This window comes from Amblyomma americanum, chromosome 1 (genome assembly GCF_052857255.1).
Source record: "Amblyomma americanum isolate KBUSLIRL-KWMA chromosome 1, ASM5285725v1, whole genome shotgun sequence".
Lineage (NCBI taxonomy): Eukaryota > Metazoa > Arthropoda > Arachnida > Ixodida > Ixodidae > Amblyomma > Amblyomma americanum.
Window position 1 is genome coordinate 509,369,237 of NC_135497.1, and position 27,885 is coordinate 509,397,121.

Consider the following 27,885-nt stretch of genomic DNA (forward strand, 5'->3'; position numbering starts at 1 on the left):
CATTTTATGACAGTTCAGGGGGCGACCGCCGCACTTTGTAACAACACAGCCGGAGATGGATTAGCAGGGATACTCCCATTTATACAGCAATCTTTGACAGTGCTTGTGGCGGTCAAAAAGTAAGATGTGAGATCCATGTGCTGCAAGGGGGTATCTTGCTGCCTCAGGTGAACGGCTTGCGCACGACGAACCGGAGTGTGCCGCCGCACTCCAAGCAGTCGCTGCGCGTGTTCTCGTTCTTCCTGGGGATGTGCCAGCAGCCGGTACAGCGCACTTTGTACTTCTTGTACCTGCGTACACGAGGCAGCGGGTGGCTGTGATAAAAGCACGGGAAGAACGAAACTAGCAAAGAAAGAGGGAAACACTGCGAAGAAAGCCTCACATGCACAGAGAGAAAGAACAAACGAATGATAAAAGAGGAACAGAAGAAGGAAAGGGTTTTGAAATGGGGGAAAGTTGCAGGAGGCAGCAACGCGACTGCAGTTGGAAAGACAAAATGAAAGAACGCGGAGAGCAACAGCGTTGCCATTCAGGGAGGCGCAGGCCTTTGCCGTGCAGCGCTGGCTTCAACTCCAAGTTTTCCACGCTGCCCTCGTTCCTTACGCAGTGCACATTCCCAGCCTCTGCAAGGCCTTACGCTGCCCAAGATAACTGCCCCGCTTTCAGAAGTTGCATCTAAATCATGCGAACGCTCAGCATCGTTAGTTTCAATCAGAAAGAGGCGGATGCTCTGCGGAGCCGCGCAGTGATCGACTATTGGGACTTCCTTTAAAACTCAAGAAATTCAATAAATGCCCAGGCCGAGATCGCTCGACGGCGTAATGACCCGTCTACAGCCGTCGCGGCGTACCTGATGCCGCACGCGTTGCACAACGGCGTGCCGTCCTCAGCGTCTCGCCACAGCGGCGTGAGCTTGGTCGCGCACGAAGCGCATTGCTTTCCTGCAAGGAGCGAAAACAAACAGAAAGCAGAGATTGTCAGCAAACCTTTGGCACGTAGCTGCGAAGTGGTGCAACGTGCGTTTAGCACACTGCCGAGCCCGCTCGCCGAGGGGGTCGCCAGCGAATAGCAAACCCAACGAGAACCGAATCGGGAAAGCGCTCGTATGTCGAGGATGTCGAAATACATATCCGTGGCCCTCAACGACGGCATGTCCCTCGAATGTTCAACCTATGTAAGGAGAACAGAAAACTGGTCGATTTGGTGTAGATTCATACTTTAGCAGCGCGAAAATGTCTTGAGAACCCTGTTATTTTTCACTGTATACGCATCAATTTCTTGATGTGACTGCAAATGAGATGTCGATTATATTATTCGCCGATGAATATGCACAGTTTAAAGCAATACCATGTGAAACTGACCAGTACTTGCAGCGATATATTGAGGTTATTGATGAATGAATACAGTATGGTATGACAGTGAATAATGAAAAGAAAGTGCGCATGCTTATTAAAAAGATAAAGAACCCAAATACTGTTCCCTACATCAAAACACCGTTTCCAGGCACCTTCCGTCCAGGGACAAGCTTCTGAAGCCTTGGGGGTTTCCTCTAGGACCAAGTTACATTCGCAAAATTTTGCCTAAACGAGTTTAAAAGGAAAATTTGTCGATGTAAGCTTACAGGTCAGCGCATTAATCAGTGAAAAATGTTTGGAAAACATTCTTTCGACGCTCTCATAAGACCGACAGTAGATGTGGTCGCGCGCTCGACCTACGGCACCGGCGTCTCGGTCGAAGCATTTCCAACTTCGACACCCGCCACGGCACCCGTCGTCGGTTGTCGTCGCAGAACGACCACCATCAACACCACCAATAAAGGTGGCACGTTCAGCTTGGATATCACGACTTTCCCGCCGGAATGGAGGATATACTCTATGGGGGTTATTCTTGTAATAACGCTCAAAGGGCTAGAAGCAGTAGTCGCTCTCTAGCACCAGCGTGCCAGCCCTAGCAGTCAGAGCTGTGACCCCCAACCCGCGGTGCGGTAAGTCGCAACCAGGGCGGGTTCGGGCCAGAGGGGACAAACACGAGTATGCTACTCGGATGAGCGTTTATTGCTCCCGAGCAATACAAGCAGCAGCAAGCAACAAAGCAACCGCCGCAACGAGGGAGTGTTCCGCTCGCGTACGGGGGTGAAATGCACAAAAAGGGTGGAGCGCACACAAAACTGTGGGGGAGAAAGGTTCCGCTCACCTCGCGTGGCTCCTCGCTAGCGGCCCGCGGCGGTCAGTTCACACACGGTGGCCGGGCGATAATGGCAGCGGTCTCCGTGGCAGATCTGCGTCCGCGGGTGTGCGCGGCTCCCGCCAAAAGACAAGCGGGCCCAAGGAGAACCGCGCGACCGCGTCTTCTCCTGGAATGTGGAGAGGAGGTCTCTCCGCAAAAGAGGGAAAAGAGGGAAAGTCTCCGCGGCGGCGTCGCTGCGGGGGCGCGAAAGGAAGCGGGGGCGGCGGCGTGAGTGCCCTCCCTCGCAAACCTCCCGAACAGCTCGCGCATAACATCGCGTGACAATTACGCGCGGCCGTTACCATGGGACAGGGGATTCGCGTGTATCCCCACATCCCCCCTTCCTTAAAACTGCCCTACGGCCAAGAAGGACCGCGTTCACCGAAGGGTGTACCGAGTGGGGCCGGCGAAACGCCGTTTAACTTTAAAACCAATTAAGAAAAGTTTCAGTTCACAGCCACAGGTGCCGTCGTCGAAGGCCGTGGACGCCAGGACAGGAAGGTAGTGCAGACGACTGCCATGGACGCCCGTGGAGCCAAGCACTGAAGGGGGTTGATGACCGCTGGTCCCGCCTCAGAGGGTCACTCGGCCAGGGCAGCCTTCCCGGGACGCGCGGGCGGCAGGCAGAGTTGCACAGTCTCGTTGCACAGCGTGCAGCAGGCCTCCATTCAGCTGGTTGCACCGTTCGCTCTTGGCTCGCCTTCTTTTCCTCTCGGCGGGGCCGACAAAGGCGCGTCGACCCATTTTCCCGCGGCCTCCGAGGGCCTGCGAGGCGGGCCCAGCGGGGTGCCAAGCTGTTTCGTGGGCGAAGCCTCTGCCGCGGGGAACGGGGGACTCAAAGGCGGCTTCGGTGCTGCAGCATTCGCTGCGGAAGACACTGGCGCCGGCTTCCCCGAATTTTCGCTCGCTCGTGGCTCGTCCCGCGGCCGACCGGAAGCTGTTTGTTTTCGGCCTGGTTGCTTGGCGGTGACAGCGGGTTCTTGGCTCTGGAATGCGGCCGTTCTCCGAACGGCCTGGCTTTGGATGTTCGAAGCAGCAACGGTCGTCTCAGCGTGTCAGCTCTCCTCCGGGCTCGCTGCGAAGGCTGGCCTGCGGCTGCAAGGCTGTCTTTTCTTTCTAGTTATTTTTACATTTAACATTTTTTTTTGTTTAAGTTAATCTAACCCGCTCGACCTTTTCCAAAGAGAAAGTGTGTGCTCGCTCTGGAAGCGACAGTGCGAAACATGGAAGGGGTGTTCCGTCCATATTAAGCAGGAGAAATTACTTCCTGCGCGTTGGCCAGAGTTAGTTCTGCCGTGGGCGCAAGTTGTAACGAGGCGCTGGGCTCTGTTGTCGAGCCCTGCCTCTCGGTGCGGCTGCCTGCTGGCGGGGGAGGGTGTTCTCCACCGGCCACTCGTTCCCTCTGTCAAAGTAGGGTTTGAGATCACAGACATACACCGGTCCGCCGGTCGGTCTTAGCGTCAAGTCCGCCAGCCTGTAGACGAGAGAGGAGAGTTTCTCCCGAACTACATACGGGCCCGTCCACTTCGGCGCCAGAGAAGCAGAGAATTTCTTACTGGCGTCGCTCAGGACGTGATTGCGGCTCAACACCAGGTCACCCGGTTTGTAGTGAATTTCCCGGTGAGAGCGATCATACTGCGCCTTCTGTTGGGCCCGAGCAGTGCTCAGATTCCGGCGGGCTTTGTTTAAAGCCTCCGTCATCCTCGCGCGCAGCCCGGTCGCGTAGTCGGCGCGTGCCGACGAAGCAATCGGGGTGTTGCCGCGAACCTGGAGAGTAAGTTCTACCGGGTTCGTCAGCTCCCTGCCAAGGTTGAGAGCGGCAGGTGTGTACCCAGTCGAGCGGTTCACGGTCGACCTGAGAGCAAACCCAATCTCGGGGAGACAGGTGTCCCAGTCGCTGTGCGTCTCCGCAAATGCAACGAGCGTGTGCTTGATGTTGCGGTTCACGCGTTCCGTGGGATTCGCCTGGGCATAATACGTGGTTGCTCTCCTGTGCTTAATGCCAAGGGCCGCACAGGAGTCCACGAAGAGTTTGGCAGTGAAGTACGATGCATTGTCCGTTATCAACTGCCCGGGGTAGCCGAATCGTGTGAACACCTCGATCGGCTTCCCCATGATTACGCGTGCCGTCAGCTTTCGAAGTGGGAAAAGTTCCACCCATTTGCTGAAATGGTCTGTGACAACGAGCAGGAAGTGGTTTCCACTCGGAGTCCTGGGGTAAGGTCCCATGACGTCACAAGCCGCAATTTGCCAAGGACCCTGGCTATTGATCGGCTGCATAAGCCCGGGTGTGCGTCCAACACGCGGCTTGACCCTTTGGCACACGTCGCACGAGCGGGCGTAGCGAATCGCATCCCGCTTCATGCCAGGCCAGGTAGCGAGGCGGCACAACTTGAGGTAAGTCATAGGGCCACTCGCATGCCCAGCGATGCACGTGTCATGAAAGTAGCGTAAAAGTGCTCCTCTCATCGTGCGTGGTATCACTACCTTGAAGGACTCGTGTGTATCCTTCTCGGAGGGGATTTATCTCAGCAGGATGCCGTCGGAGTCGAGCAGATAGGAATCCATCGCGCTCGCAGCATTACCAGCTGTGTTCGAGCGCCCCGCACGGACAACAATACCAGTTGCCTCCATGTGCGCCGCGGCCGCGCGGCCTGGCTCTCTGAGCCCGTCGAACACTTTTCGACAAAATGGATCCTCCCAAAATGGATCCTCCCGCTGTGCCTCCAACAGCTCCTTTCTGCTGAAAACGCTCACCACTGAACTGTCGAATTCCAAGTGGTTCACGCTTTCGCCCTGGGAAGGCGGGTAGTCCCTTCCCTCGGGGCGTTGGGTGAGCTTCGCGGCAGTCGCGCTGCTCCGGCTGTCGGGCACGGCGGAGTGGGCAGTGTTGTTACTTCCCACGCCATCAACGGGCGCGCGCGAAAGTGCGTCCGCCACCACGTTGTTTTTACCCCTCCTGTAGCGCACGGTAAAGTCGTAACGCTGGAGGAGTAGCGCCCATCGCGCTAGACGTCCGCTCGGCTCGCCTAGGCGCCTCAGCCACGTGAGTGCCATGTGATCAGTCTCAATCACGAAGGCGACTCCGTCGACGTAATAGTCGAACTTCCGCAGAGCGAAGATAATCGCGAGACATTCCTTTTCTCTCACGGAATAGTTTCTCTCTGCGGGAGTTAATGATCGGCTAGCGAACGCCACCGGTCTCAGGCTACCTTCGTGCTCTTGAAGCAGGACTGCTCCTAAGCCCAGGTCACAAGCGTCCGTGTGGATCACAAATTCCCTGTTCAGGTCAGGCAGCCTCAGCTCTGTGGTTTCCGCGAGCGCGCAAGTGAGATGGCGTAGTGCCGCCTCTTGCTCGGGTCCCCAATGCCACTTCACACCTTTCCTCAACAATGCCGTTAAGGGGGCTTGCAGAGCTGCGCAATCTGGGATAAACTGGCGATAAAAGTTCACCAGCCCCAGAAAGCGTCTCAGTCCGCCTATGTCTGCCGGCGACGGGAACTGCAATATAGCCCGCAGCTTGTCCTCGCACGGCAAAAGGCGTCCTTTGTCTAGCGTGAACCCCAACAGTGTTATTCGGATCGCCGCTATCTGGGTATTGTTCGGGTTCAGAGTGATTCCGGCCGACCTCAGCCTTTCCAGTACATCCCTGAGATGGCGTAAGTGCTCATCAAAGGTGGCCGAATACACCACAATGTCATCCAGGTAAGCAAGAGCGTGGTGCCACCTTGCATCGCCTAGGACACGGTCCATCAGACGCTGGTACGTCGCGGGCGCTCCGACCAGGCCGAAAGGCATTCGGGTAAACTGGAAAAGTCCCCTGTGACAAGTGAAAGCTGTTTTCTCTCGGTCACTGGGAGTCATCTCCACCTGAAAGTATCCTCTGCTGGCATCGAGCGTAGTGAAGTACTTCGCTCCACCAACATTTGACACGATCGAGGGAATGCTCGGAAGTGGATATGCGTCCTTCCGTGTCACCTCGTTCAGGCGTCGATAGTCCACACAAAGGCGGGTAGTTCCATCCTTTTTGGGCACCAGCACCACTGGAAACCCCCAGGGGCTGTTTGAACGTTCCACAACGCCTGTGTCGAGAAGTTCGTCCAGAGCGTTATCGAGCGCTTTCCTCTTAGCCAAGCTCACTGGCCGAGCATTGCACTTCCACGGAACGGCGTCGCCTGTCTCAATTTTGTGCCTAACCAGCGTAGTGCACCCAGGCCGCTCCGTTAATACAGCGTCGTATTCGTGGAGGAGCAGAGACAAGCGCGCTTTTTCCTCCCCTGACAAACCGCCTGAGTTGTTCAGGAGCGGGTGGGAAGGCCTGCATGCCGCCGCGGCGCAGAGTGCCACCGCAGGGGGAACAGGGGGTCGCACGGGAAGGGAGGGGTTCCTTTCGCGCTTTTCCTCTCGGTGCGGTCGACCGGCTGGTATGGCAGCTCGGCCGAAGGCGTTTCGAGGGGCTTTTTCGGGCGATCGTTGCGTACGTCTGCGCGCGTAGCATCGAAAAACGAATGTGCTTCTGACGCTTTTCGGGGTTTAACGAAAGGTTTCAGGGTGCCACATGCTCACTCCCTATATCCTCCGTTGCAGAGGTCAATAACAATGCCCGTCTTGGCGAGGAAGTCTCTACCAAGAATAATGGGAACCGATAGGCCGGGGAGGTGAGCGAAGCGCTGGCGCCTCACTCGTTTCTCCCACCGCACCACAAGCCGCGCGGCACCGCTCGCGTGCGCTGTGCCGCTGGCTAATCGGAACGTGAGGTTGCTCGCTCGCAGTCGGAGTCCGTTCCGACGGAGATGCTCGCATACTCGTCGCCAAACAGGGATGCGCTTGCTCCTGTGTCTAGCAAAGCCATGAACTTACGTCGAGCAACCGTAATCTCAATAAGCGGGACTGGCGTGTCGCTGGGTGGTTCCAAACGACAAGCCAGCGGTGCTAGGAGTTCGTGTGACTCACTGAGCACCGCTGTTGACGCCGCCGGCTGTGCAGCGTTGCTCACCGGCGGCCCCGTTGGTTTCCCGAAAGCGCGTGCTCTCGGTTCACGGGGCGCCTGCATTCCCGGGCATAGTGCCCTCGTTGGCTGCACCGATAGCAGAGGGTGTTCGGCCGTTGCCGGGCGGGGCAGTTGTCGCCTCGCGCCGGTTGACCGTTCCTCCCTGCCGGGCGTACCGTCGCAGTTTCCCTTTGCTCTAGCGTCCTCGGGTCGGCATGTCGGTCCCGATTCTGCGTACCTTGGCTACGTGCAGCGTGTGCTGCCCGCATAGCATACGTGTACGGGTCGAGAGCTCGGTCAGACAATTCCCAACCGTTTCTCAGTTGCCCGTCACTGAATGCAACCGTTTCGGCACCCCGGGAACGAATGCGAAAAGTGTCTCCGTTCCAGGCGCATCGCGGCTCAAGTACCTGCGACGCTGGTGGTGGTGGCCGATACGCGCGGGAGGCGAGTATGTCCGCCTCTATGCGCTTGTCTGCCGAGGCGAGGTCGTTTAAGTCCCTGAACTGCACGCCTCGTAGGTAGGCTGCGAAGGTAGGGTGAGCTTGTCGCGTGACGCGCTCTACCTTCTCGCCGTTTTGAGCTGAGGGGTCTGCGATACGATAAAGTTCGTCCATCGCCCTCACGTACTCAAGCAAGGTTTCGTCCGGATGCTGAGTACGCAGCTCCAACTCGCGCCGCAGACGACGGTCGTAATCTGCGGGCAAGAACTTCTCGCGAAACCTCGCTCGGAACTCCTCCATCGTGCGTGACCGGTGGCCAGTAAGGCGGAACCAGCGGGCAGCCTGATCTGTCAGTGAGACTGGCACGACACGCACCAGAACCTCGCCATCGGTAAGCCCCGTCGCCTGCTGGTAGTTCAGCATGCGATCGAGGTACTCGTTGGCACTGACAGGATCATGATAGCCACCGTAGCTGGGAAGGTCCACCCGAAGCCTAGGTCTCGCCACTGCAGCGGGCGTTTGCAGGTTGTTCTGCACGATACCCGTGAGGCTCTCTGTGAGGCGCAAGGCGTTGCGCAACGCAGCCTCTTGGGGGTTGGCCTGGCCAGGAAGTTCTGGCTGAGGGGCCGCGTGGGATGAGCAAGGCTGCGCAGGTTGCGCCGTGCTCTCCATACCTGGCGGCATAGCGCTTGGCGAGAAGTGCCTAGCGTCGCCGCTCGTCTGAGCCAGTGTGTCGCGTGAATCACCGCTCGGCTCAAACGATATTAGATCGCAGGGGCTAGCGTCAGCCTCTGCGAATACGCCAGCAGTAGTTGTTACTGCCGCGTCAACCTGTTGCTGCTGAGATGCCATATCGGACAACCACAGCAGGGACTGGAAGTCAATCCCGCTGCACGCCATGGCTAGCCTGTGTGTCGGCAGTCGGTCAAACAGACACTCGGTTTGTCACACCTCTGGCCCCACGTTGGGCGCCAAGAATATGGGGGTTATTCTTGTAATGACGCTCAAAGGGCTAGAAGCAGTAGTCGCTCTCTAGCACCAGCGTGCCAGCCCTAGCAGTCAGAGCTGTGACCCCCAACCCGCGGTGCGGTAAGTCGCAACCACGGCGGGTTCGGGCCAGAGGGGACAAACACGAGTATGCTACTCGGATGAGTGTTTATTGCTCCCGAGCAATACAAGCAGCAGCAAGCTACAAAGCAACCGCCGCAACGAGGGAGTGTTCCGCTCGCGTACGGGGGTGAAATGCACAAAAAGGGTGAAGCGCACACAAAACGGTGGGGGAGGAAGGTTCCGCTCACCTCGCGTGGCTCCTCGCTCGCGGCCCGCGGCGGTCAGTTCACACACGGTGGCCGGGCGACAATGGCAGCGGTCTCCGTGGCAGATCTGCGTCCGCGGGTGTGCGCGGCTCCCGCCAGAAGACAAGCGGGCCCCAGGAGAACCGCGCGACCGCGTCTTCTCCTGGAATGTGGAGAGGAGGTCTCTCCGCAAAAGAGGGGAAAGAGGGAAAGTCTCCGCGGCGGCGTCGCTGCGGGGGCGCGAAAGGAAGCGGGGGCGGCGGCGTGAGTGCCCTCTGTTGCAAAAGGGTTGCAAGCCCCAAGGGTAGCGTTGGCCTGGCGGCCTGGGGCAAAGCTGGAAACATCCGAAGGTCCCGGCAAATGATGAGTCGACTGGCAACAGAACAACTTGTTTATTCTGGCATCGCAAAAGAGCAGCCGGTCAGGGCGACCACGTTACTCGCAGGAAGAAATCGAAGTCTCTCGTTGGCGTCCGGGGCAGCTCCCTTTATACCCACGGAGTCGAGGGCAAGAAGGAACGGCTTGGGAAGAGGCGTCCGATACGGCGACGCTCGAACATGTTAAGACGTGACGTGCGCGTCCGCCGGGCCGGCGCCGGTCAGACCTCCTCGCCTCCCAGTTGGGGAGCTCCTCTCCCCGGCTGCCGCGCTTTGACAAGCGTGCGCGCCAACATGCACACACACACACACGCACACACGACGACACGTGGCATTGAAACCTGCCTGGACGCGCTTGTCGGGAGGCGTTACGGCAGCACTGAACGGGTCCAAATGACCGCCGCTTTGAACGAAGCCCCGGCGTCCGTTGCATCCGCGCCGGCTATACCGCGCGTCGTAGCCGAAACGTAACAGACCGCCCCGCCGGGAGAAGGAGATCCCGATGGTCAGGGGACTGCATCCGCTGTCCAGAGGGATGTCGCTCGATGATGCTCGTAATCGAAACCGGTCGTCCCTCGACGTTGCTTGAGCGCAGCGCACAGAGAAGGCCTCGTTCTCAGGTTCAGGATCACACAGGACACTGCAAAGTCACTTCGGGAGAGTTGCCATTTTTTTGCTCGTTCCCAGCAAGCGTTAGAACTACGCCGAAACGCAACCGCTCAGTTAGCAAGTACGAGACAACCCTCACTAAGCTCTGCCAGGCTCTTTCCCCTTTTATACTACTGCCTAGTTCCTTACAGTAGTCAAGCAGCACTCAGAACGCGTCCACAAATTGGAAAATTGCACTAGAAAGCACATAATCACTTTGAAACACTAAACAAAACCAATATGTTAAAAATCCTGCCTCAGGAATAAAACATCAGTAACAAACAACTTTGAGGCGGTTTTCCACGTTAGGGGCTTCGACTTAAGCCATCGGCGTTACCGTTGAGACTCCCCTTTTTGTAACGCATCTCAAAGGAATATTGTTGCAAAGCGAGGCTCCAGCGCAGGAGGCGGCCATTTTTGGGAGAGATGGTCTGCAGCCATTGGAGAGGGCAGTGATCCGTCTCAATGATAAACCTCGAGCCGGCTAGGTAGCATGACAATTTCTGAACGGCCCACACGAGACACGCACACTCTTTCTCGGTGGCGCTGTACGCCTGCTCACGACAGGTCAGCTTACGACTAGCATACAGGACGGGGTGTTCCACTTCTCCATTGTCCCTTTGGCACAGTACAACGCCCATGCCTCGCTCACTAGCATCGCACTGAACAACGAACCCTTTTGTGTAGTCTGGCGATCGTAGCACAGGCTGGCTTGTTAGGGCGCTCTTTAGGGCGCTGAAAGCTCTTTCCTTTGTCTCGCCCCAGACGACTGTTTGGGGCTCTGTTTTTCTTAGAGCATCCGTCAGGGGAGCCGCGATATCGGAGTACCTGGGGATGTACCTCTGATAGTAGCCGGCGACACCTAAGAACGACCGAATATCGGTCTTCGTGCGCGGTTGCGGGAAGTCTCGCACAGCGGCCACCTTTATTTCAGAGGGGCGGCGACGACCCTGTCCAATCACGTGACCGAGGTAGACAACCTCGGCCTGTGCTAATTGGCACTTGGGAGCCTTGACTGTCAAGCCCGCTTCGCGCAGGCGGGTTAGCACTGCCCGCAAGTGTGCCATATGCTCAGACCAGGATGCGGAGAATATCGCTACGTCGTCTAAATACGGTAAAGCGAATTCTTCCTGTCCCCGCAACACTTTGTCCATGAGGCTTGAAAAGCAGTATGGCGCGTTCTTCAAACCAAAACTCAAAACTTTAGGACGGAATGTTCCCATTGGTGAAATGAACGCCGTATACCTACTAGCCTCTTCTGTAAGTGGAACCTGCCAATAACCCCTGACAAGATCTAGGGTGGAAATAAACTGAGCGCTACTAACTTTCTCAAGGCGCTCCTCGATGTTAGGGATCGGATAAATTTGATCCTTAGTGATGGAATTAAGCCTGCGGTAGTCGACGCAAGGACGAGGTTCCTTGCCCGGTACCTCAACTAAAATCAAAGGGGAGGTATAATCACTCTCACCCGCCTCAATAACACCGAGCTGTAGCATTTTCTTTACCTCAGCCTCCATAATATCGCGCTGGCGGGGTGACACCCGGTACGCCTTGGATCGTACTGGCTCTGGGGAGGTAAGTTCTATATCATGAGTAAGGACAGAAGTCCTACCAGGCCTCTCAGAGAACTGACCTTGAAACTCTTGTAAGAGTTGGTGTAGTTCGGTTTTCTGCTCAGGCGACAGCGGTGCTTTAATGATTAAGTCACTAATGACCTGATCAGTGTCTTCCCTGATCGTCACTGAGTTTAGTCCCGGAAGCTCGACCGGAAGCTCTTCTAACTTTCCCGTGTCGGGCATTTCCTCTCCAGTACCTGGTGCCTTCGACGCTACAGGCTCAATTTTATCTAGTTCGGACGTGCTCGGAATATCAGCTTGCTGCGCCTCCGACCCTTTTTCATTGTTCGACAACGTCGGCCCGGCAACTACCGCTATTGCAGCGAGCTCCCGAACTCTCGATCTGGTTAAGGCCTGAACGCTAGCCTCACCAAACAAAAGCCCCTTCTCGCGCAGGAGGTGATCGGACCTGTTCGAAAATAGGTACGGGTACTGGGGGGGGCAGCATAGATGACACTGTGGCCTCCGTCTCAATTGCTCCGAAAGGTCCTTCAATAAGCACTTTTGCTACGGGCAGACACACGCTGTGAGCTTCCACGGCTTGCTTGATCCATGCGCACTCGCCCGTGAACATATCGGGTTCTACGTAAGAGGGGTGAACTACATCCATTGTAGCTGCGGAATCACGAAGCACTCGGCACTCTTTCCCGTTCACGAGGAAGTCTCGCATGTAAGGCTCGAGAAGCTTCATGTTCTCGTCAGTGCTGCATAATGACAAAAACACGACTTTTGTTTTTGTTTCTGGACACTGCGCCGAAAAGTGACCCGGCTTCTGGCACGTATAACACACGCGCGCTTGCCTCGTCTCGAACCGCTTTCTGCGTTCGGCTTCGGCTGCCGCCGTCTCCTTACGTTCGGTCGGACTGCTTTCATTCGCATCCGCACTACGTGTGTCCCCCCTTGCTCTCATGGGTGTGAACTTCGGCCTCTCAGACTTGGAGCCAAATTCACCCTTTTGACCGTCCTTAGATCCGCGAGCCCGACGCGTCACAAACTCCTCGGCTAGCTAGGCGGCTTTAGCCACTGTACTAACGTCTGGCCTATCCAAGACCCAGTACCGCACGTTCTCAGGTAACCGACTATAAAACTGTTCTAGCCCGAAACACTGCAGAATTTTCTCGTGGTCACCAAACGCTTTCTCTTCTTTGAGCCACTCCTGCATGTTTGACATAAGCCTGTAGGCAAACTCTGTATATGAATCGCTTCTGCCTTTTTCATTTTCCCGAAACTTCCGACGGAACGCCTCCGCTGACAGCCTGTACTTTTTTAGCAGACTCGATTTCACTTGGTCGAAATCCTCTGCCTCCTCTCTCTTCAAGCGAGCGACTACGTCGGCCGCCTCGCCGGGTAACAAAGTGAGCAAGCGCTGTGGCCACGTTTCCCGAGAGAACCCCTGCTTCTCGCACGTTCGCTCACAGTTAACCAGGAACAAACCAATGTCCACTCCAAGCTTAAACGGCCGCATCAGGTCAGTCATTTTGAACGATACCCGTTCTCCTGCACCGTGTGCCTGACTTCCATTACGAGCGCGTTCCATCTCTACCTCGAGACGCTTCATTTCTAAAGCGTGGTCGCGCTCTTCTTTCTCTTTTTGCTCTTTACGTTCGCGCTCCTCTTTTTGCTCTTTACGTTCGCGCTCGTCTTTCTCTTTTGTTCTTTACGTTCGCGCTCGTCTTTCTCTTTTTGTTCTTTACGTTCGCGCTCGTCTTTCTCTTTTTGCTCCCTCTCCTCAATGGTCTCAAGGCATTCCGACAGCTCGTCATCCTCAGCCTCCAACTCAAGAATACCCCTTAGCAGTTCTGGTTTTCTGAGTTTGTCTGAGACATCCAGACCCAACTCTCTTGCAAGCTCCAGCAATTTCGGTTTGCGCAACGACTTCAAATCCATGGCTGCTCCGAATGCTGCTTTCTCTACTGCCTACTATTGTCTTGCCGCAAACTAACCCGGCAGCAACGACAACCACAATTACCAGCTCTGTTTCTGACACTAACAAAAGCCTGGCAAAACACAGAAGAAGAAAGTCCCGCACTCACCAAACCTCGCAGCCAAGAATTCAGCGCAGTCGTTCCGCTGCAGGCAACCAGTCATCACACAGGGCTCGTTGCACTACTCCCGGATGGTCGTTGTGCTGCTCAGCATACAGTTGACCGCATATCTTCGCTGCTGGCCTCCGTTGTCGCGATCTCACCGCTGGCAACCAGTTGTTGCAAATGGGTTGCAAGCCCCAAGGGTAGCGTTGGCCTGGCGGCCTGGGGCACAGCTGGAAACATCCGAAGGTCCCGGCAAAGGATGAGTCGACTGGCAACAGAACAACTTGTTTATTCTGGCATCGCAAAAGAGCAGCCGGTCAGGGCGACCACGTTACTCGCAGGAAGAAATCGAAGTCTCTCGTTGGCGTCCGGGGCAGCTCCCTTTATACCCACGGAGTCGAGGGCAAGAAGGAACGGCTTGGGAAGAGGCGTCCGATACGGCGACGCTCGAACATGTTAAGACGTGACGTGCGCGTCCGCCGGGCCGGCGCCGGTCAGACCTCCTCGCCTCCCAGTTGGGGAGCTCCTCTCCCCGGCTGCCGCGCTTTGACAAGCGTGCGCACCAACATGCACACACACACACACACACACACGCACACACGACGACACGTGGCATTGAAACCTGCCTGGACGCGCTTGTCGGGAGGCGTTACGGCAGCACTGAACGGGTCCAAATGACCGCCGCTTTGAACGAAGCCCCGGCGTCCGTTGCATCCGCGCCGGCTATACCGCGCGTCGTAGCCGAAACGTAACACCTCCCTCGCAAACCTCCCGAACAGCTCGCGCATAACATCGCGTGATAATTACGCGCGGCCGTTACCATGGGACAGGGGATTCGCGTGTATCCCCACAACACTTCCGCCTGCATCACGAATCTACGAGCATCCCACCGTACACACTCTTCGCGAACATCTATCGTGGACTACTGCGCACCTCTTCAACGCGGCACAGAACTGCGCGGCTACTACTTTTGAGGAAGCTGCGCAGTAACGGTGTCATATCTGGGTGGGCACTTTAGCCGCAGCCACCCCTGGCATGGCGAGAAAGACAGGGTGGAAAGGAAAGACGCAGAACAGCGCCGGAAAGAGGCGCCGCGGCCTGCCGAAGTTGTGGTGAAGCCACCCCTTACGGAACCTTTTTCTCCCTTCCTCCTTTAACTCCCTCCTTTACCGATGGCTGACTCCTGACACAAGTTCTGAGCACTGCAAGCATAAGTTGCTCTCTGTGTATCCGCTTTGGCAATGTCGCTATTACAATAGACAATTTAAACTAATGCGTGGTTGGCAAAGCTAACTTTGAAGATAACGAGACAGTAAGAATAAAAAAGAAACAGCATTTTTCGAAACTGGTTCATGCAACGTCTCCACCATGCATGCGGGGCCTCGAGGCTTTTAAAGCTTGCCGCTGAATGGGGTTTCCCGCCACTTCGTGGCTGGGATGTAAGGCCACTAGTCGAGGGCTCCTAGCGACCATGTGGGTATCTGTTCCTAAAGTCGTCGCAACTTCGACGGACGCGGTTGTTGCGACGCGCGTCTCTTCTCTTTCTTGTCCTGGGTGACCGCCTTTCTGGCCACACGTGCTGGGTAACCGCGCAAGCTGATTGACCGGGGCTAGGGTGGAGAGGAAGGCCAGAGGGCTCTTTGACTGAGCAGCCCGCCGGGGAAGGTTTTTCTCTTGTTATTAAATAAAGTTTATCCTAACTCCTCTATTGTGTACACGTGGCAGCGAATATGGTTTAGCTCTATACAGTGGACAGGCCCGTGCACTTTTCTTTTCAATCTTCCTTCAGCCGCCACACACTATTTCACCCAGACACTGGGCTCGATCTTGACCGCGGTGGCCGCATTCCGATGCAGGCGAAATTTAAAAGCAGTCCGCGTAACGGCTTGCACTATACCCCCTTCAATGGATTATAGCAAAGCTATTATAGCCTTTGCTGTGAAACGTTTTTCCCGCTTATTCTGAGTTGACCGTTCATAACACCTCCGAAGTTGGCTTGGCGAACTACGCACAAGTTTAATGTGACTTATAATAATGACACTGCGAAAGGCGGCAACACTGAGAACAACTTATGCGATTGCAGTGCTGAGAACGTCTGAGTCAGCCATGAAGCTTTCGAAATATGCATAACAGTGCCGTGAGGGAAAAGATTAAGAAGGGAGTGAAGGAGGAGGGGGGAGGGGAGAAGAGGTGCCGTAGTGGAGGGCTCCGCCGGAGCCTCGGCAAGCCGCGGCACCTTTCTCTCCGGCGCTGTTCTGCGTCTTTCCTTTACACCCTGCCTTCGCCACGCCGCCTGTGGCTGCGGTTAAGGTGCCCACCGAGACATGAGACAGTTACTGCGCCATTTTCTTTCCTAAAAATACTCAGTTGCGGAGTTCAATGCCACATTGACGAGGTGCGAAGGATTCCACGACGGATGTTCGCGGAACGCGTGCGCCTTGGATTCTCGTAGATTGGCCATGCCGGCAGAAGCGGATATTCTCCATTCCAACTGGAAAGTGGAAAGCGTCGTGATATCCGAGCTGAACTTGCAAGACCGCACCGCTAGCTGTCGCGCTGGTCCCTAAAGTGCCGAAGCCCAGTGGACAAACGAGTTCAAAACAGAGAGTCTATGCCAAGTACCTAAACATGCTCGAAACATGACAAAGCCAAGTAGATAAACGTGCGCGAAATACAAGAGCAAAGCAAATTATCTATTTGTGTGCCAGGCTGGCTCGTCGCGTGGATGCTATGTCTGTAAATTTTCTTGTGCCAGCGCTAGCGTCCTCGTTGCATGCGTGCGCCAGACCGACCTTATAACTGCCGGAAACGGCGCTCATTCCGACCAGCTTTCGCTGAATAATGTGCCAAGCTGGTAAGCTTAGCACTACTAATTTTTTAAAGAAAAAATTCGTATCAGTACCTAGAAGCATCAAACTTCTAGCTTATAACAGTCGCGTTAAGTCCAGACTGGAATACACAGAAATAGAATCGTACCCTATCGGTAAAAAAGACGTCAGCCAACTCGACAGTGTTGATCGTAAGACAGTCAGGCTCATTTACGGAAAATATCGACGGTGAGATTTTTCCTATTTATTAATGCCCAAAATAATATTCAAACGTCGAAAGCACGCAGAAAATTTAAACGTTCCACCTTTCCTCCCAACTGCCTTTCAGAGAAAACCAAAATTATGTTGCCTTCCCGCATTGAACCTATTTCCACACGCCACATGCAAGATTTTTTAAGAGCGTTACCTCTAACTACTTACGTTTGCCAAAGACGCGTCTGTCTGCAATGGAGGACAAAATGACGGAAAGAGTAGCCACATGACCATACTATATCGCAAAGCAACAGCGGGCGCGTAGCGCCTAAAATGATACCAATACTTTCGATCCGTTATATATACCAGTTGTCCCAGCTAAATGTAACCAAGCATTTAAAAAACATAGAATGTCCTAGCCGCGCGAGACCAACCGAGGGTTGTTTAGATTCGCGTGACCTATAGTCTGCAGTATTTTTTTTCATTCTTCATTGTTAACTAATTAGGCAAGTCTAATTCGCTAACTTTTTAATTATTATCCCGGTGGACAAAGTGTCAACAGAGAAATTGTAGATCACTTTGAAAAACAGTTGATTGCAACGTTTGCACCACGATACCGTTAACGTAGTTTTCCTTTCGGCCTTAAACCCTATAGCTTGCACAATAAAAAAAAAATGCGTTTACGTGACAAAGGTGCCACTTAAACATCCCGAGACACGTCTTAGAGAACAAAATCCATTTTTACTGAAGTGCTCTCCCCGGTGAGCCTTTGCGTGCACATTGGGGCACATATGTGACCCAGCAGCTGGTCACGTGATAGCTTTCTTTCAAGGCCAATAAGTAAAGCTACGTAAATCGTACCTTGACGGAAACAGCGCTGCTAGCGGTTTTCTGAGACTCTCTACAGCGTTTACATTGACACTTTGTTCCTCAATTCAACAATTGAGAAGTTAGCCAATTAGACTAACTAATGAATTAATTTTGAAGAACGAAAAAAAATACTGCTGACTAGGTCACGCGACTCTAAAGAATCCTCAGTTGGTCTCACGCGGATAGGGCATTCCGTGTTTTTAGAAGCTTGGTTACTTTTAGCATGGACACCTTTTATAATATATATATATATATATATATAGCACACAAAGTAAAGGAAATGAGGGGCTCGTTTGACGTTCATAGGGGATTGTTTAATTTTTTTTTAATGTGTAGTGCTGGTCATGGGGATAATAATACTTTGGTGAATCTATCGCTTAAAGCAAATAGCTCATAAAGCAGCAGAAAAAACAACCATGCCGCCGGTAGGATCCGAACCCACGACCTCCGAATATCGCGTCCGGTGTCCTGCCAAGTGAACTTCGGCGACGGCTGTCTAATCTGCTAATCTGCTGCTCCCCTAGGCACCTTGGTTTCTGTGACTGTTGGCTCCCTTCATAAGTATATATATATATATATATATATATATATATATATATATATATATATATATATATATATATATATATATATATATATATATATATATATATATTAAACCGGCCATAAAAGTGGCACCCCCTAGTATTTCCCAAGGATGCCGCTGTCCTCAAGGAACGATAGCAACGCCACAAGTGAAGTGCTCGCTTTTGCAGTGCACACGACGGCCACAGGCCTACTAGCTTTTGTGGACTTAAGGGTCTTTTGTCAAGAGCGCTCAAGTCTCTCTTCAATCGCGACCTGAAGTTGTCATGCACTCGGCAATCCAGTGGTAGGTGAGCCCCATCTTTGCTTTTTTGGCCACAAGCACACCGTGGGCTGTATGCGCGGCCAATTCTATGAAGAAAGTGCTTCGTGTAAGCCGTTCCTGAACGCAAGCGGTGAAGGAGCGTTTCTAAACTTCGGCTGATAGATGATGTAGATCAGTACTTCTATGGTTCGGCTCAAGCCACATCTTTTCGATGGCGACAAACAGCAATGGCGGAGGCAGAGGGGCGGGGCATGTACTGTGCTGCCGTGGTTTAGCGGACAGACAGAACTAGGTGCACGATTCCTCACCAACCAGGATATAGCTGGCCAAGTAGAGGAGTTTCACTGTATTAACGACAGGGTGGCAGCTACGGTAATTAGGCGCAATAAGAGGTACAACCTGAAGGGGGTGCAGGCCTACACGCCGACATCCAGCCATGATGACCAGACCGTTTAAAGCATCTAGGAAGACGTGAAATCGGCAATGGACAAAGTAAAATCACAGTACACTAACGGGCGACTTCAACGCGAACGTAGGCAAGAAGCAGGGCGGAAACCAGGCGGTAGGCGTATTGTCATAGGCTCCAGGAATAGCAGGGGGAGTTATTACTAGAGGTCGCAGATAGATATAATTTACGCATCATGCGTACCTTCATCCGAAAAAGAAAGAACAGGAAGTGGACGCGGAAGAGTCCCAGTGGTGAGGCTAAAAATGAAATCGACTTCATACTATGCGCTCACCCTGGCATCGTGAGGGCTGTCGATGTCCTCGGAAAGGTGCGTTGTAGCGACCACACAATGGTAACGTCTCGAATTAGCTTAGACCTGAAGAGGGAACGGAGGAAATTAGTGAAGCGCAAGCCCATTAACGAGTTTCCGGTAAGAACAATTCAGGATATCGGCTGTAGAACGGATATTCGGATCTAACTGAGGAAGACGACGTTAATGTTCAAACAATGAATGATAACCTCACTGTTATCATTACGGAGTGCGCCTTAGAAGTAGGTCGTAGGTGGTTCGACAGGATACAGGCACGCTATCTCAGGAGACGAAAGATCTGATTAAGAAACGCCAAAGCATGAAGCAGCCTAGCCCCAGACAAAGAATGGAACGGGCAAAGCTGTCATAGTTAAAAATTAAGCGCAAGGTAGCCGACATAAGGAAGTTTATTCAGGAGAAAACTGAGCATGCTCTAAAGAGCAGAGGTAGCCTAAAAGCCGTGAAGATGAAACTAAGCCGAGGTAATAACCAGATGTATGCTCTAAGAGGCAAAGAGGGCAATGTCCTTAGCAATATGGATAAGATAGTTAAAGTAGCCGAAGAGTTCTATACAAATCTATACATCTTCGGCATTGTTATTGCGCTACTCAAGGTTTACACAGGCAAGAACGACACAAACCTTGAGTTGCGCAATAACAATGCAGAAGATTACAAACCAACTAGGCCCATTTGAAGCTCTTCTTAAATCTATACAGTAGCTGATGTAATCAGAACGTTAATGAGAGAGGCAGCAGCGCACAGCAACCGGACATCCCGCCAATAACGAAAGAGGAAGTAAAGAAAGCCTTATGAGCAATGCAAAGGGGGAAAGCAGCTGGTGAAGATCAGATAAAAGGAGATCGCTTGAAGGACGGAGGGGAGGTCGTGCTAGAAAAACTAGCCACACCTTGAGCATACCAGATGCTTCTAAGAACCCTAACATAATCTCAATTCATAAGAAAGAAGACGTCAAGGACTTGAAAAATTACAGACCGATCCGCCTACTGTTCGTTGCCTGGAAGATATTTACTAAGGTAATCGCTAATAGAGTCAGGACCACCTTAGACTTCAATCAAGCAAATGATCAGGAAGGCTTTCGCGAAGGATACTCGACAACAGACCATATTCATACTATCAGTCAGGTGATGGAAAAATGCGCGGAATACAACCCATCCCTACATATAGCCTTTATTGATTAGGAGAATGCATCTGACTCAGTGGAAACTTTAGCAGTCAAGCAGGCATTGCAATATCAGAGTGTAGAAGACATGTGAAAATACTGGAAGATATCTATAACGACCGCACAGCTACCTTAGTCCTTCATAAAGTCAGCAATAAAATTCCAATAAGGACGGGTGTCAGGCAGGGAGACAATCTCGCCAATCTCGCCAATGCTATTCACCGCCTGTTTACAGGAGGTGTTCCGAGAACTTGATTGGGAGCAGCTGGAGATAAGAGCTAATAGAAAATGTCTAAGTAATTTCCGATTCGCTGATGACATTGCTTTGCTAATTCACTCTGGAGATGAGCTTCAAAACATGATCATTGAGTTAGACAGGCGCGCAGTGCGGTAGGTCTTAAAATTAACATGCAGAAAACCAAAGTAATGTTCAGCGGTCTAGCAAATTAACAGCAGTTCAAAATTGGCAGCGAGGTGCTGGAAGTGGTAAACTACTTATGGCAGGCAGTGACAGCTGATCCGAATCACGATAGGTAAATAACTAGAAGGATAAGAATGGGTGGAGCGCATATGGCAGGTTCTCTTATCGGTACTCACCTACAGGGCAGAAACCTGGTGACTAACGAAAAGGCTTCAGCTTAAGTTAAGGACAACGCTGCGAGCTATGAAAAGTCGTAGGTGCAACGTTAAAAGACCGGAAGCGAGCAGAGTGGGTGAGGGAACAAACGCGGGTTAATGACATCCTAGTAAAAATGAAGAATTGGGCTTGGGCAGGGCACGTGATGCGAAGGCATGATATCCGCTTGTCCTTAAGGGTAACGAAGTGGATTCGAAGAGAATAAAGCATAGCAGGGGGCGGCAGAAGGTTAGGTGGGCGGATGAGATTAGGAAGTTTGCAGGCATAGGGTGGGCGCAGCTGCAAAGGACAGGGTTAATTGGAGACATGCAAGAGGCCTTTGCCCTGCAGTGGGCAGAATGATGATGATGGTGAAGATAACATCTTTCCGTTCATTTTATTACGCATGCATGGACTTCAAGAAATGGCGCCATGCGCCTCTCGATAACGGAAGGCCAGAAGTGAGGGCATTGGAGTGTGCTTGCCTAGATGTCCCGCTTTCCAGTAGCGCTGTCCGGAGATCTTAATGCGGATTGGGAGTCGCTAAAGGTTACCAACATACGCTGGTCTCGCACAAATGACGTGAACTGGAGAGCCAAACAAATAGCATAGACGTCAGCAGTCGTTGATTCTGTCTCGGGAGCCAGCTTAAATGCCCGTCGCTCATTCGGGTGGGAATCACAAATGCAGACGCTGATGAATTTTGAAAACTGGAACCGTCAGTGTACACATGAATGTAACCGTGGTGCCGTGTGTGTGCCTGGTAAAGTGCTAACAGCTGAGCAGCGAATATCATCACGTCACGCTTCCTAAGTATCCCTTCGACAGACAACTGTACTCTAGGGGTAACTATAAAAAGCCATGGGGGATTTTCCGTGTCTATTTTCCGAAATTCATCAGATGGAAGAAACTGGCATCTCGTTCCATCTCCTTCATGAAGCGCGGAAGGTAATGGGTGCCTTTCATGCTGAGTTATCAGGCGGAAAATGCGCCTGCAGGTCTCTGTTGTTCGTAACACTTCAAATGGAGGCTAGCTTGCCTCAGAAATTACCAGAGCGCTATAAGTCGCTTGAGGAACTCCCCCCCACACACACACACACGGAGACCTCTGATTAACAGTCTTTGCAGGCGTTCCTCCTAGGTTCTCGACAGACCGTGAAGAATCGGCGAAGAGTGCGCAATTTTTTTTATATATGAGTGCATCGTGAACTCTGAGCAGAGATAACGAAAAACAGCCCCAAGATGTACCTGCAAGCCTGCGAAGCACGTTTACAACAGAGTTCACCTGTCCTTCGAAAGATTTTATATGATGAGCCCAAGAGAGTTATCTGTCAAGAACTACACCCAGAAAACGGTGCTGCTTAACAGACGCTGAAGGTTGGCTTTTGAGGCAGAGATGGAGTAAAATGCAGAACGGCTGTTTTTGCACGAGAGAGAATTATCCCCCTCTCTTTTAAAAAGCAGCCAGTGGTACTTAGTCCTTCTTGCAAGGCAGACTGGATGAGGCCTGCAGTTTTGCCAGAAACCCAAATTCAGGCATCATCGGCGTATAACGAACAGTGTAAGCCAGAAGGGATCTTTCGTGGCAAATCCGCCATCACGTGGTTAAAAAGAAAAGGGCTTAGCACACTGGCCGCTGGCTCTCATTGCATAAGGCCATGTTCTGCGCTTTTATTCTTGACTTGACTGCAGGAATTTTTTCCTGTCATCAAAAAAGTGGGAAATCCACCATAGCTATCTTCCACTCACACTGAGGTCTAGCAAACTTGAGAGGACATGAATATGACTTAGAGTATCGCATGCATGCTTGACATCCAAAAATACTGCGATGGTGATATTACCTTAGCCTCATACTCTTGACATATTACTGGGTTAATAATTGCATCCACAAAATCCAGTGACAAACTCGGAAAACCCTCCTGTTTCATCAATCACACCACGACTGAAGCCTGGTGTCAATCATCTTCTCCATCACTCTGCGTCAGCACCTTGTCAGGCTCACTGGGCAAAAGGAGTCGAGAAGCAAAGGGGATTTACAGGACTTTAAAACAGGAATGACATGCGCAATCTTCCTTGACTGGGGAACAAACGCATTGACCCACATTGTTGAATATCCCGAAAAGTACTGCGCTGGCCTTGGGCCAAAGATTTTGAAGCACTCCATAAGAAATTGAATCAGGCCCAGCAACTGTCTTTGGACGGCACAACGCGAGAGCGCTTTTAAGTTCACTGACAGTGTATACAAAACACAAATAGGCACCTTGCGCATATGTAGCCCAGTTTGGAAATTCCTCGTAGTCTAATGAAACGCCAGGACGAGAAAAAAGCTTACAAAACTCATCAGCCAGGACTCTTTCTACCGTTTCCCATACCATTGCAAGAGCTCCAAAAGGGTTATTCTGGGTAACGGGACTGCTTAAGGAGCGGACCATCACCCACATCCTAGGTACTGGAGTGTCAGGGGTCAATGTACTGAAGAAGTCACGCCATTTTTTCCCTCCTAATTGCTGCAGACGTTTACTCATTGACGAATGAATATTTTCAGCCTCACGACACGATTCTAAAGACCCGGATCGACGGCAAGACTTTTCCGCGTTTCTTCCTAGTGCCCTCAGTCTCTCATTAGCACACAGGAGTTTTTGTATTTAGCCTCCATCGAAATGCAGCGGGATGGAACCCTTGACCTTGGGGATCAGCAGCCGAATGCCAAAGCCACTGAGCTGTCACGACGCTTTGTGTCGAATACGCCTTTTTTGCTCTACATAATTTGATGCACGAACACGAAGGCACTTGTCAGCTGCCAGCTCATTGGGGCCTTCTAGGATTGAACTACGACGAGTGCTGGCACCTTGCAATGTACCCCGCGTACAGGCCTTTCACGAGCACTTTGGCGAGCAGCCCAAGCTTACTGAACAGGAAGACTCGCTATGAACTCTCTGTCAATGCCGGACATTCTGCGGGACGCCGACCCTGCTTTCTGTGTGCCCAATGTACCACCTCCACAAGCGATTCCGAATGCAGGCTGTTGCTTCGACCGCCTCACCGAGTCCTGGGAGTTTGCTTCCAGATGATTCAGGTCGGCAAGCTCATTGAGATGACAGGGCAGAGGTCACAAGGAGACGAGAGCGTCTGCTTGGTTTCGGCAAGCAACGCACGTGCTTCCTGTTTGGAAACGACGACGCCGAAGGGCGCAGTTTGGGGCTGTCCTGGAGAGGCGACCGTAATACGTCAACGGCGGGTGCTGTTTCGAATGTAGCCGCCCACCTTTGACACTGGGCGAGGGAAACGGCAAGGGAATCCCACCGAAACGCAATGCTTTCCTTCCTACATTGAATTATATGAAATTACTAGCCCCAGTTCTAGTGTGCTGACTTCTGTCATAATTGCTGAACTGATATCGACACAGCACAATGTTTTGGAGAGCAAAGGGTAGCAGAGTGTCACAGTGCCTATTTAAGAGCAAAATAGGGGAGCTGTGGCGGCTCACATGTGTCAGGGTCCTCGGGGAGGGGGTTAAGTCAGCAGAATGCGTGGGCTTTATGTGAGAGCTGTGAAGGACGCCGTATTGGAGGGCTCTGGATAATTTTTACTACCTGAAGTTCTTTAACGTGTACTGATATCGCAAAGTACACGAGCCACTAGCATTTCGCCTCCATCGAAACGCAACTACCGCGGCCTGGATCGAACTCGCGTCTTTCGGGTCAGCAGCCGGGCGCCATAACCACTGAGCCACCGCGAGTGCAGCGAACAAGCTTTCATGACATCGTATGGAATGTGGGGTTATAGAGTCCCGAAGGTAGACGTTGGCTGTGTGGGACGACATAGTGGAAGCCTTGGGAGAGCACTGAGTTTTCTTCTTTAACATGCATTCGCATCGCACATTATGCCGTCGTATTTGCATTCCTTCTCCATCCAAATGAAGCGGAGTCACCGCAGTCGGGATTCCATCCAGACACCTCGTGCTCAGCTTCCAAACGGCGATGCGTCGCAACGACAAAAACTTTTTACAGCCCAACGCCCCCCTGACAGGCACCTCATAAACATCTGCGGAGTGCGCGATTGAAATGTTTTTCCGGAGGCCTGCTCCTGCGTGCGTCCCATCTCATGTGCGACAAAGCTTTAAGCGGTAAAATCACTTTAAAAAATCTAAATGTGCAGGTAAGAAACCAACTGCGAAAGCATGCACTTAAAAAATCTTGCATCATGAACTTCGTCCTGTAGAGAGATGGTTGGCTTCAGAGAGCTCTCCTCTCATATTATCTCTCCTCCCTGTACTGGGTGGATATTCCTTCCAGGACAGTCAGTGTTACCGACGCGTAAGAACTGGCAGGTGTCTCAGGCATACACGCCGGGTGGGAATAAACTAGGGAAGGAGCCGAGTGTTTCGGAACACACCCTCAAACCCTGCCTGGCTAGCCCTGCATGCGACACGATCAAAACACGCAAGGATCTGTACCTGGATGCTCAACGTAGTCCCTGCGGACGAACTGGAAGTCGTCCTCGGTATCGCTGAGCTCGGTGTAGTCTGGCCGCAGAATTCCTCTCCGCTGCATGTTGCTGAAATAAGCCACACACTCGCCAGCTTGAGCGCGCCAAGCTTCGAACAGTCGCTGTGATCTCAGCGCGAACTAAACTCGGAAGCCAGGTCAGTGCTTGTGGTGAGGTGATGACATAAGCTGCCCAGATGTTGCAGCGAAACTGAGCTCACGGCTCCTTCACAGCGAACCTTACAGAGTAGACCCTTCGCCTGACCACAAGCGAGGACCAACGCGAAAACACAAGCAAGCGCGCAGAGACAGCTCACGAGTTACCGCGAATGCACATTTTTATACGCAACATGAATGAACAAAGGTGAGCAGTCACTGCGACTACCAAGGTTGCCTACTTGCGTATATTGCGGTTGAGAAAGCTGACGGGAAAAAGTATTAGTAACGCAATCAAAACACACTGGCTAACCCATTAGCTATAGCTTGAACCAGAGCATACTGACAACCTTTCTTCATGTGCAGACCAAGACTCGGGCCCGTTTTCGATCAAGCAATGCAGTTGTCTTAATGATAATCGATAGCGTTGCATAGCGTCATGTGCACAGCACTTCGCTTAGTCGCAATTACCGCATAGTATCGCTCACCCACCCCCATCAACGCCTTGCTCTGTAATCGATAAGCGACGCTGTTTAAAGTCAGCGCAGTTCTTTAGGCGTAAGCGCACAACGACGGCAGGGGCTCGAGGAGCTTGCCGTCAGAGCAGAAAAACGGCAAGAGCGCGGGGTTCAAAGCAGTGGCGCCCACAAGAAAAGTCCGTTCTAGTGACGCAGCTTTTCTTCGCGACAGCCTTCGCCTCGATCGACGTCCAGATCGGCAGAACGAAAGCGCGGTACTATAAGCGGCGGACGCCAACCGCTGCTTGACAGCAGTGGCACCTTCGGTTTCCTTTGCTGCACCGGAATGCCAGCAACGTGAGCGGTTATTCGGTGCTACGGGGTGAAACATTTCTCGATACATCCGAACAAAACGTTATCATGTCGCCGAAAGACATTGCAAACGATTCACAAACCTTACCTAGAGTTCGCTTTGTAATCCTCGTGTGTACGATGGAGGATGAATTTGAGCGCGTTCATGGTGCCGATTGTTTTTTTTTTCATTCGATCAAATTAACTCACAGTATTTGCGCCTGCATTAGTGCACTTACAGGTTTCCCAGTGTTCTACGTCTCCCGAGAATTAGTATTTTTTTTTCACCTTGTAATTTATTAAACAGACATTTGATCATTCATATGTTTGTCTCATCCCATAATCTCATAAATGCTAGTGTTACGCAGCGCAGTTTTTTTTTGTGCATGCATATAATCGTATCGTCACTGAACTGTACTTTGTCGCTTGGCATGTGTGAATTGTTTGATTTGTGTGCATACTTTTAGTTCACAGTTCCGCACACCTAGCCAAATAAAAACGCGACCTCTTGCTGTATGTCCTGCTGTCATCTAATAAGGAGCCGTGGACCTAGTCAAGCACATTCAGAGGCTCTTTGTTCACGGCCCTCAGCATCCCCGATGTTTGAATTAAGATTTCATTACTTTTCGCGTTTCTTTTTCATTTGCGTCGAAGACTACAGCGTCCAAAGAAGAAGCAAGTGCTGCGTACATCTACTCAAGAAACAAACAAACCAGCTCACTTGAAGTAATGGTCCATCCTGAGCTGGGGTTGTCCGCGAACCATCAGCAACCGCATATGAACCACAGCGCCTTTGAAGTTGGGGTCTTCGGCGCCGGGACTCTTATGCGGCGTAGGTTTGCGGCGACGACCGCTACTCTGCTGCGAAATCGCCGTCGAGGAAGACTGTTCGGCGGAATCGCCAGCGGACGTGGCGGCCGCTTGGCTGCCCAGTAACGCCGAGTTCCCCGATGACGCCTCCCTTGAAGTCGGACTCTCTGTCGCCGAAGTCTTGTGGACAGAGGCGCGAACCGAGCTGTCCGCCGCATCGGCCAGCGGCATAAGGGACGATTCTGCCAGTGTCATCAAGAATGATTCATCCGGGCTTGACTTGGCACGTGCAGCGGGAGCCCCGGAGCCACGGAGTCCACCACCGACAGCGGTCGTGGCAGTCAAGTCGCCCACGTGGCCAGCCGCTTCACGTGCCACCATCTCTTCTGCCAAGTCATGGATCTTCATGAGCCTTGCCGTCTCCCCAGAAGCGTCGAAAGGCGGTTCGCTCTCGGCGTCCGCGGTGCGCAGTAGGGCCACACCCGGGTACAAGGACGCCATGCGGAACGGGCAGACTGCCGAGGCGTTCTCGTCGTTTGCGGAGTCAGACGCACATTCAGGCTTCCACGCCGTAGCAGTGACGTGCGTCCGCAACTGTCGATTTCACCAGCGCCGACGGATCAGCCGCGGCGGCGTACCGAACATTCTGAGCGCTGCTCTGCGACGCCATACCGATGCTCTGAGCGCTCATCGCGCGGCCGAGC

The 27,885-nt window shown here is 52.7% G+C and overlaps 2 protein-coding genes across 2 annotated transcripts; both read right to left on the reverse strand.

The window, feature by feature from the left end:
* Positions 1–27,885, reverse strand: LOC144106718 (uncharacterized). The gene is made up of 4 exons (XM_077639564.1): positions 27,093–27,885; positions 25,376–25,476; positions 851–941; positions 1–290 (listed from the first exon to the last, which is right to left on the reverse strand). The coding sequence occupies exons 1-4, from the start codon at positions 27,680–27,682 to the stop codon at positions 164–166; spliced, it is 909 nt and encodes a 302-aa protein (XP_077495690.1). The 5' UTR covers positions 27,683–27,885; the 3' UTR covers positions 1–163.
* LOC144136105 (uncharacterized) lies at positions 6,525–8,559 on the reverse strand. The gene is made up of 2 exons (XM_077668602.1): positions 7,455–8,559; positions 6,525–6,709 (listed from the first exon to the last, which is right to left on the reverse strand). The coding sequence occupies exons 1-2, from the start codon at positions 8,557–8,559 to the stop codon at positions 6,525–6,527; spliced, it is 1,290 nt and encodes a 429-aa protein (XP_077524728.1).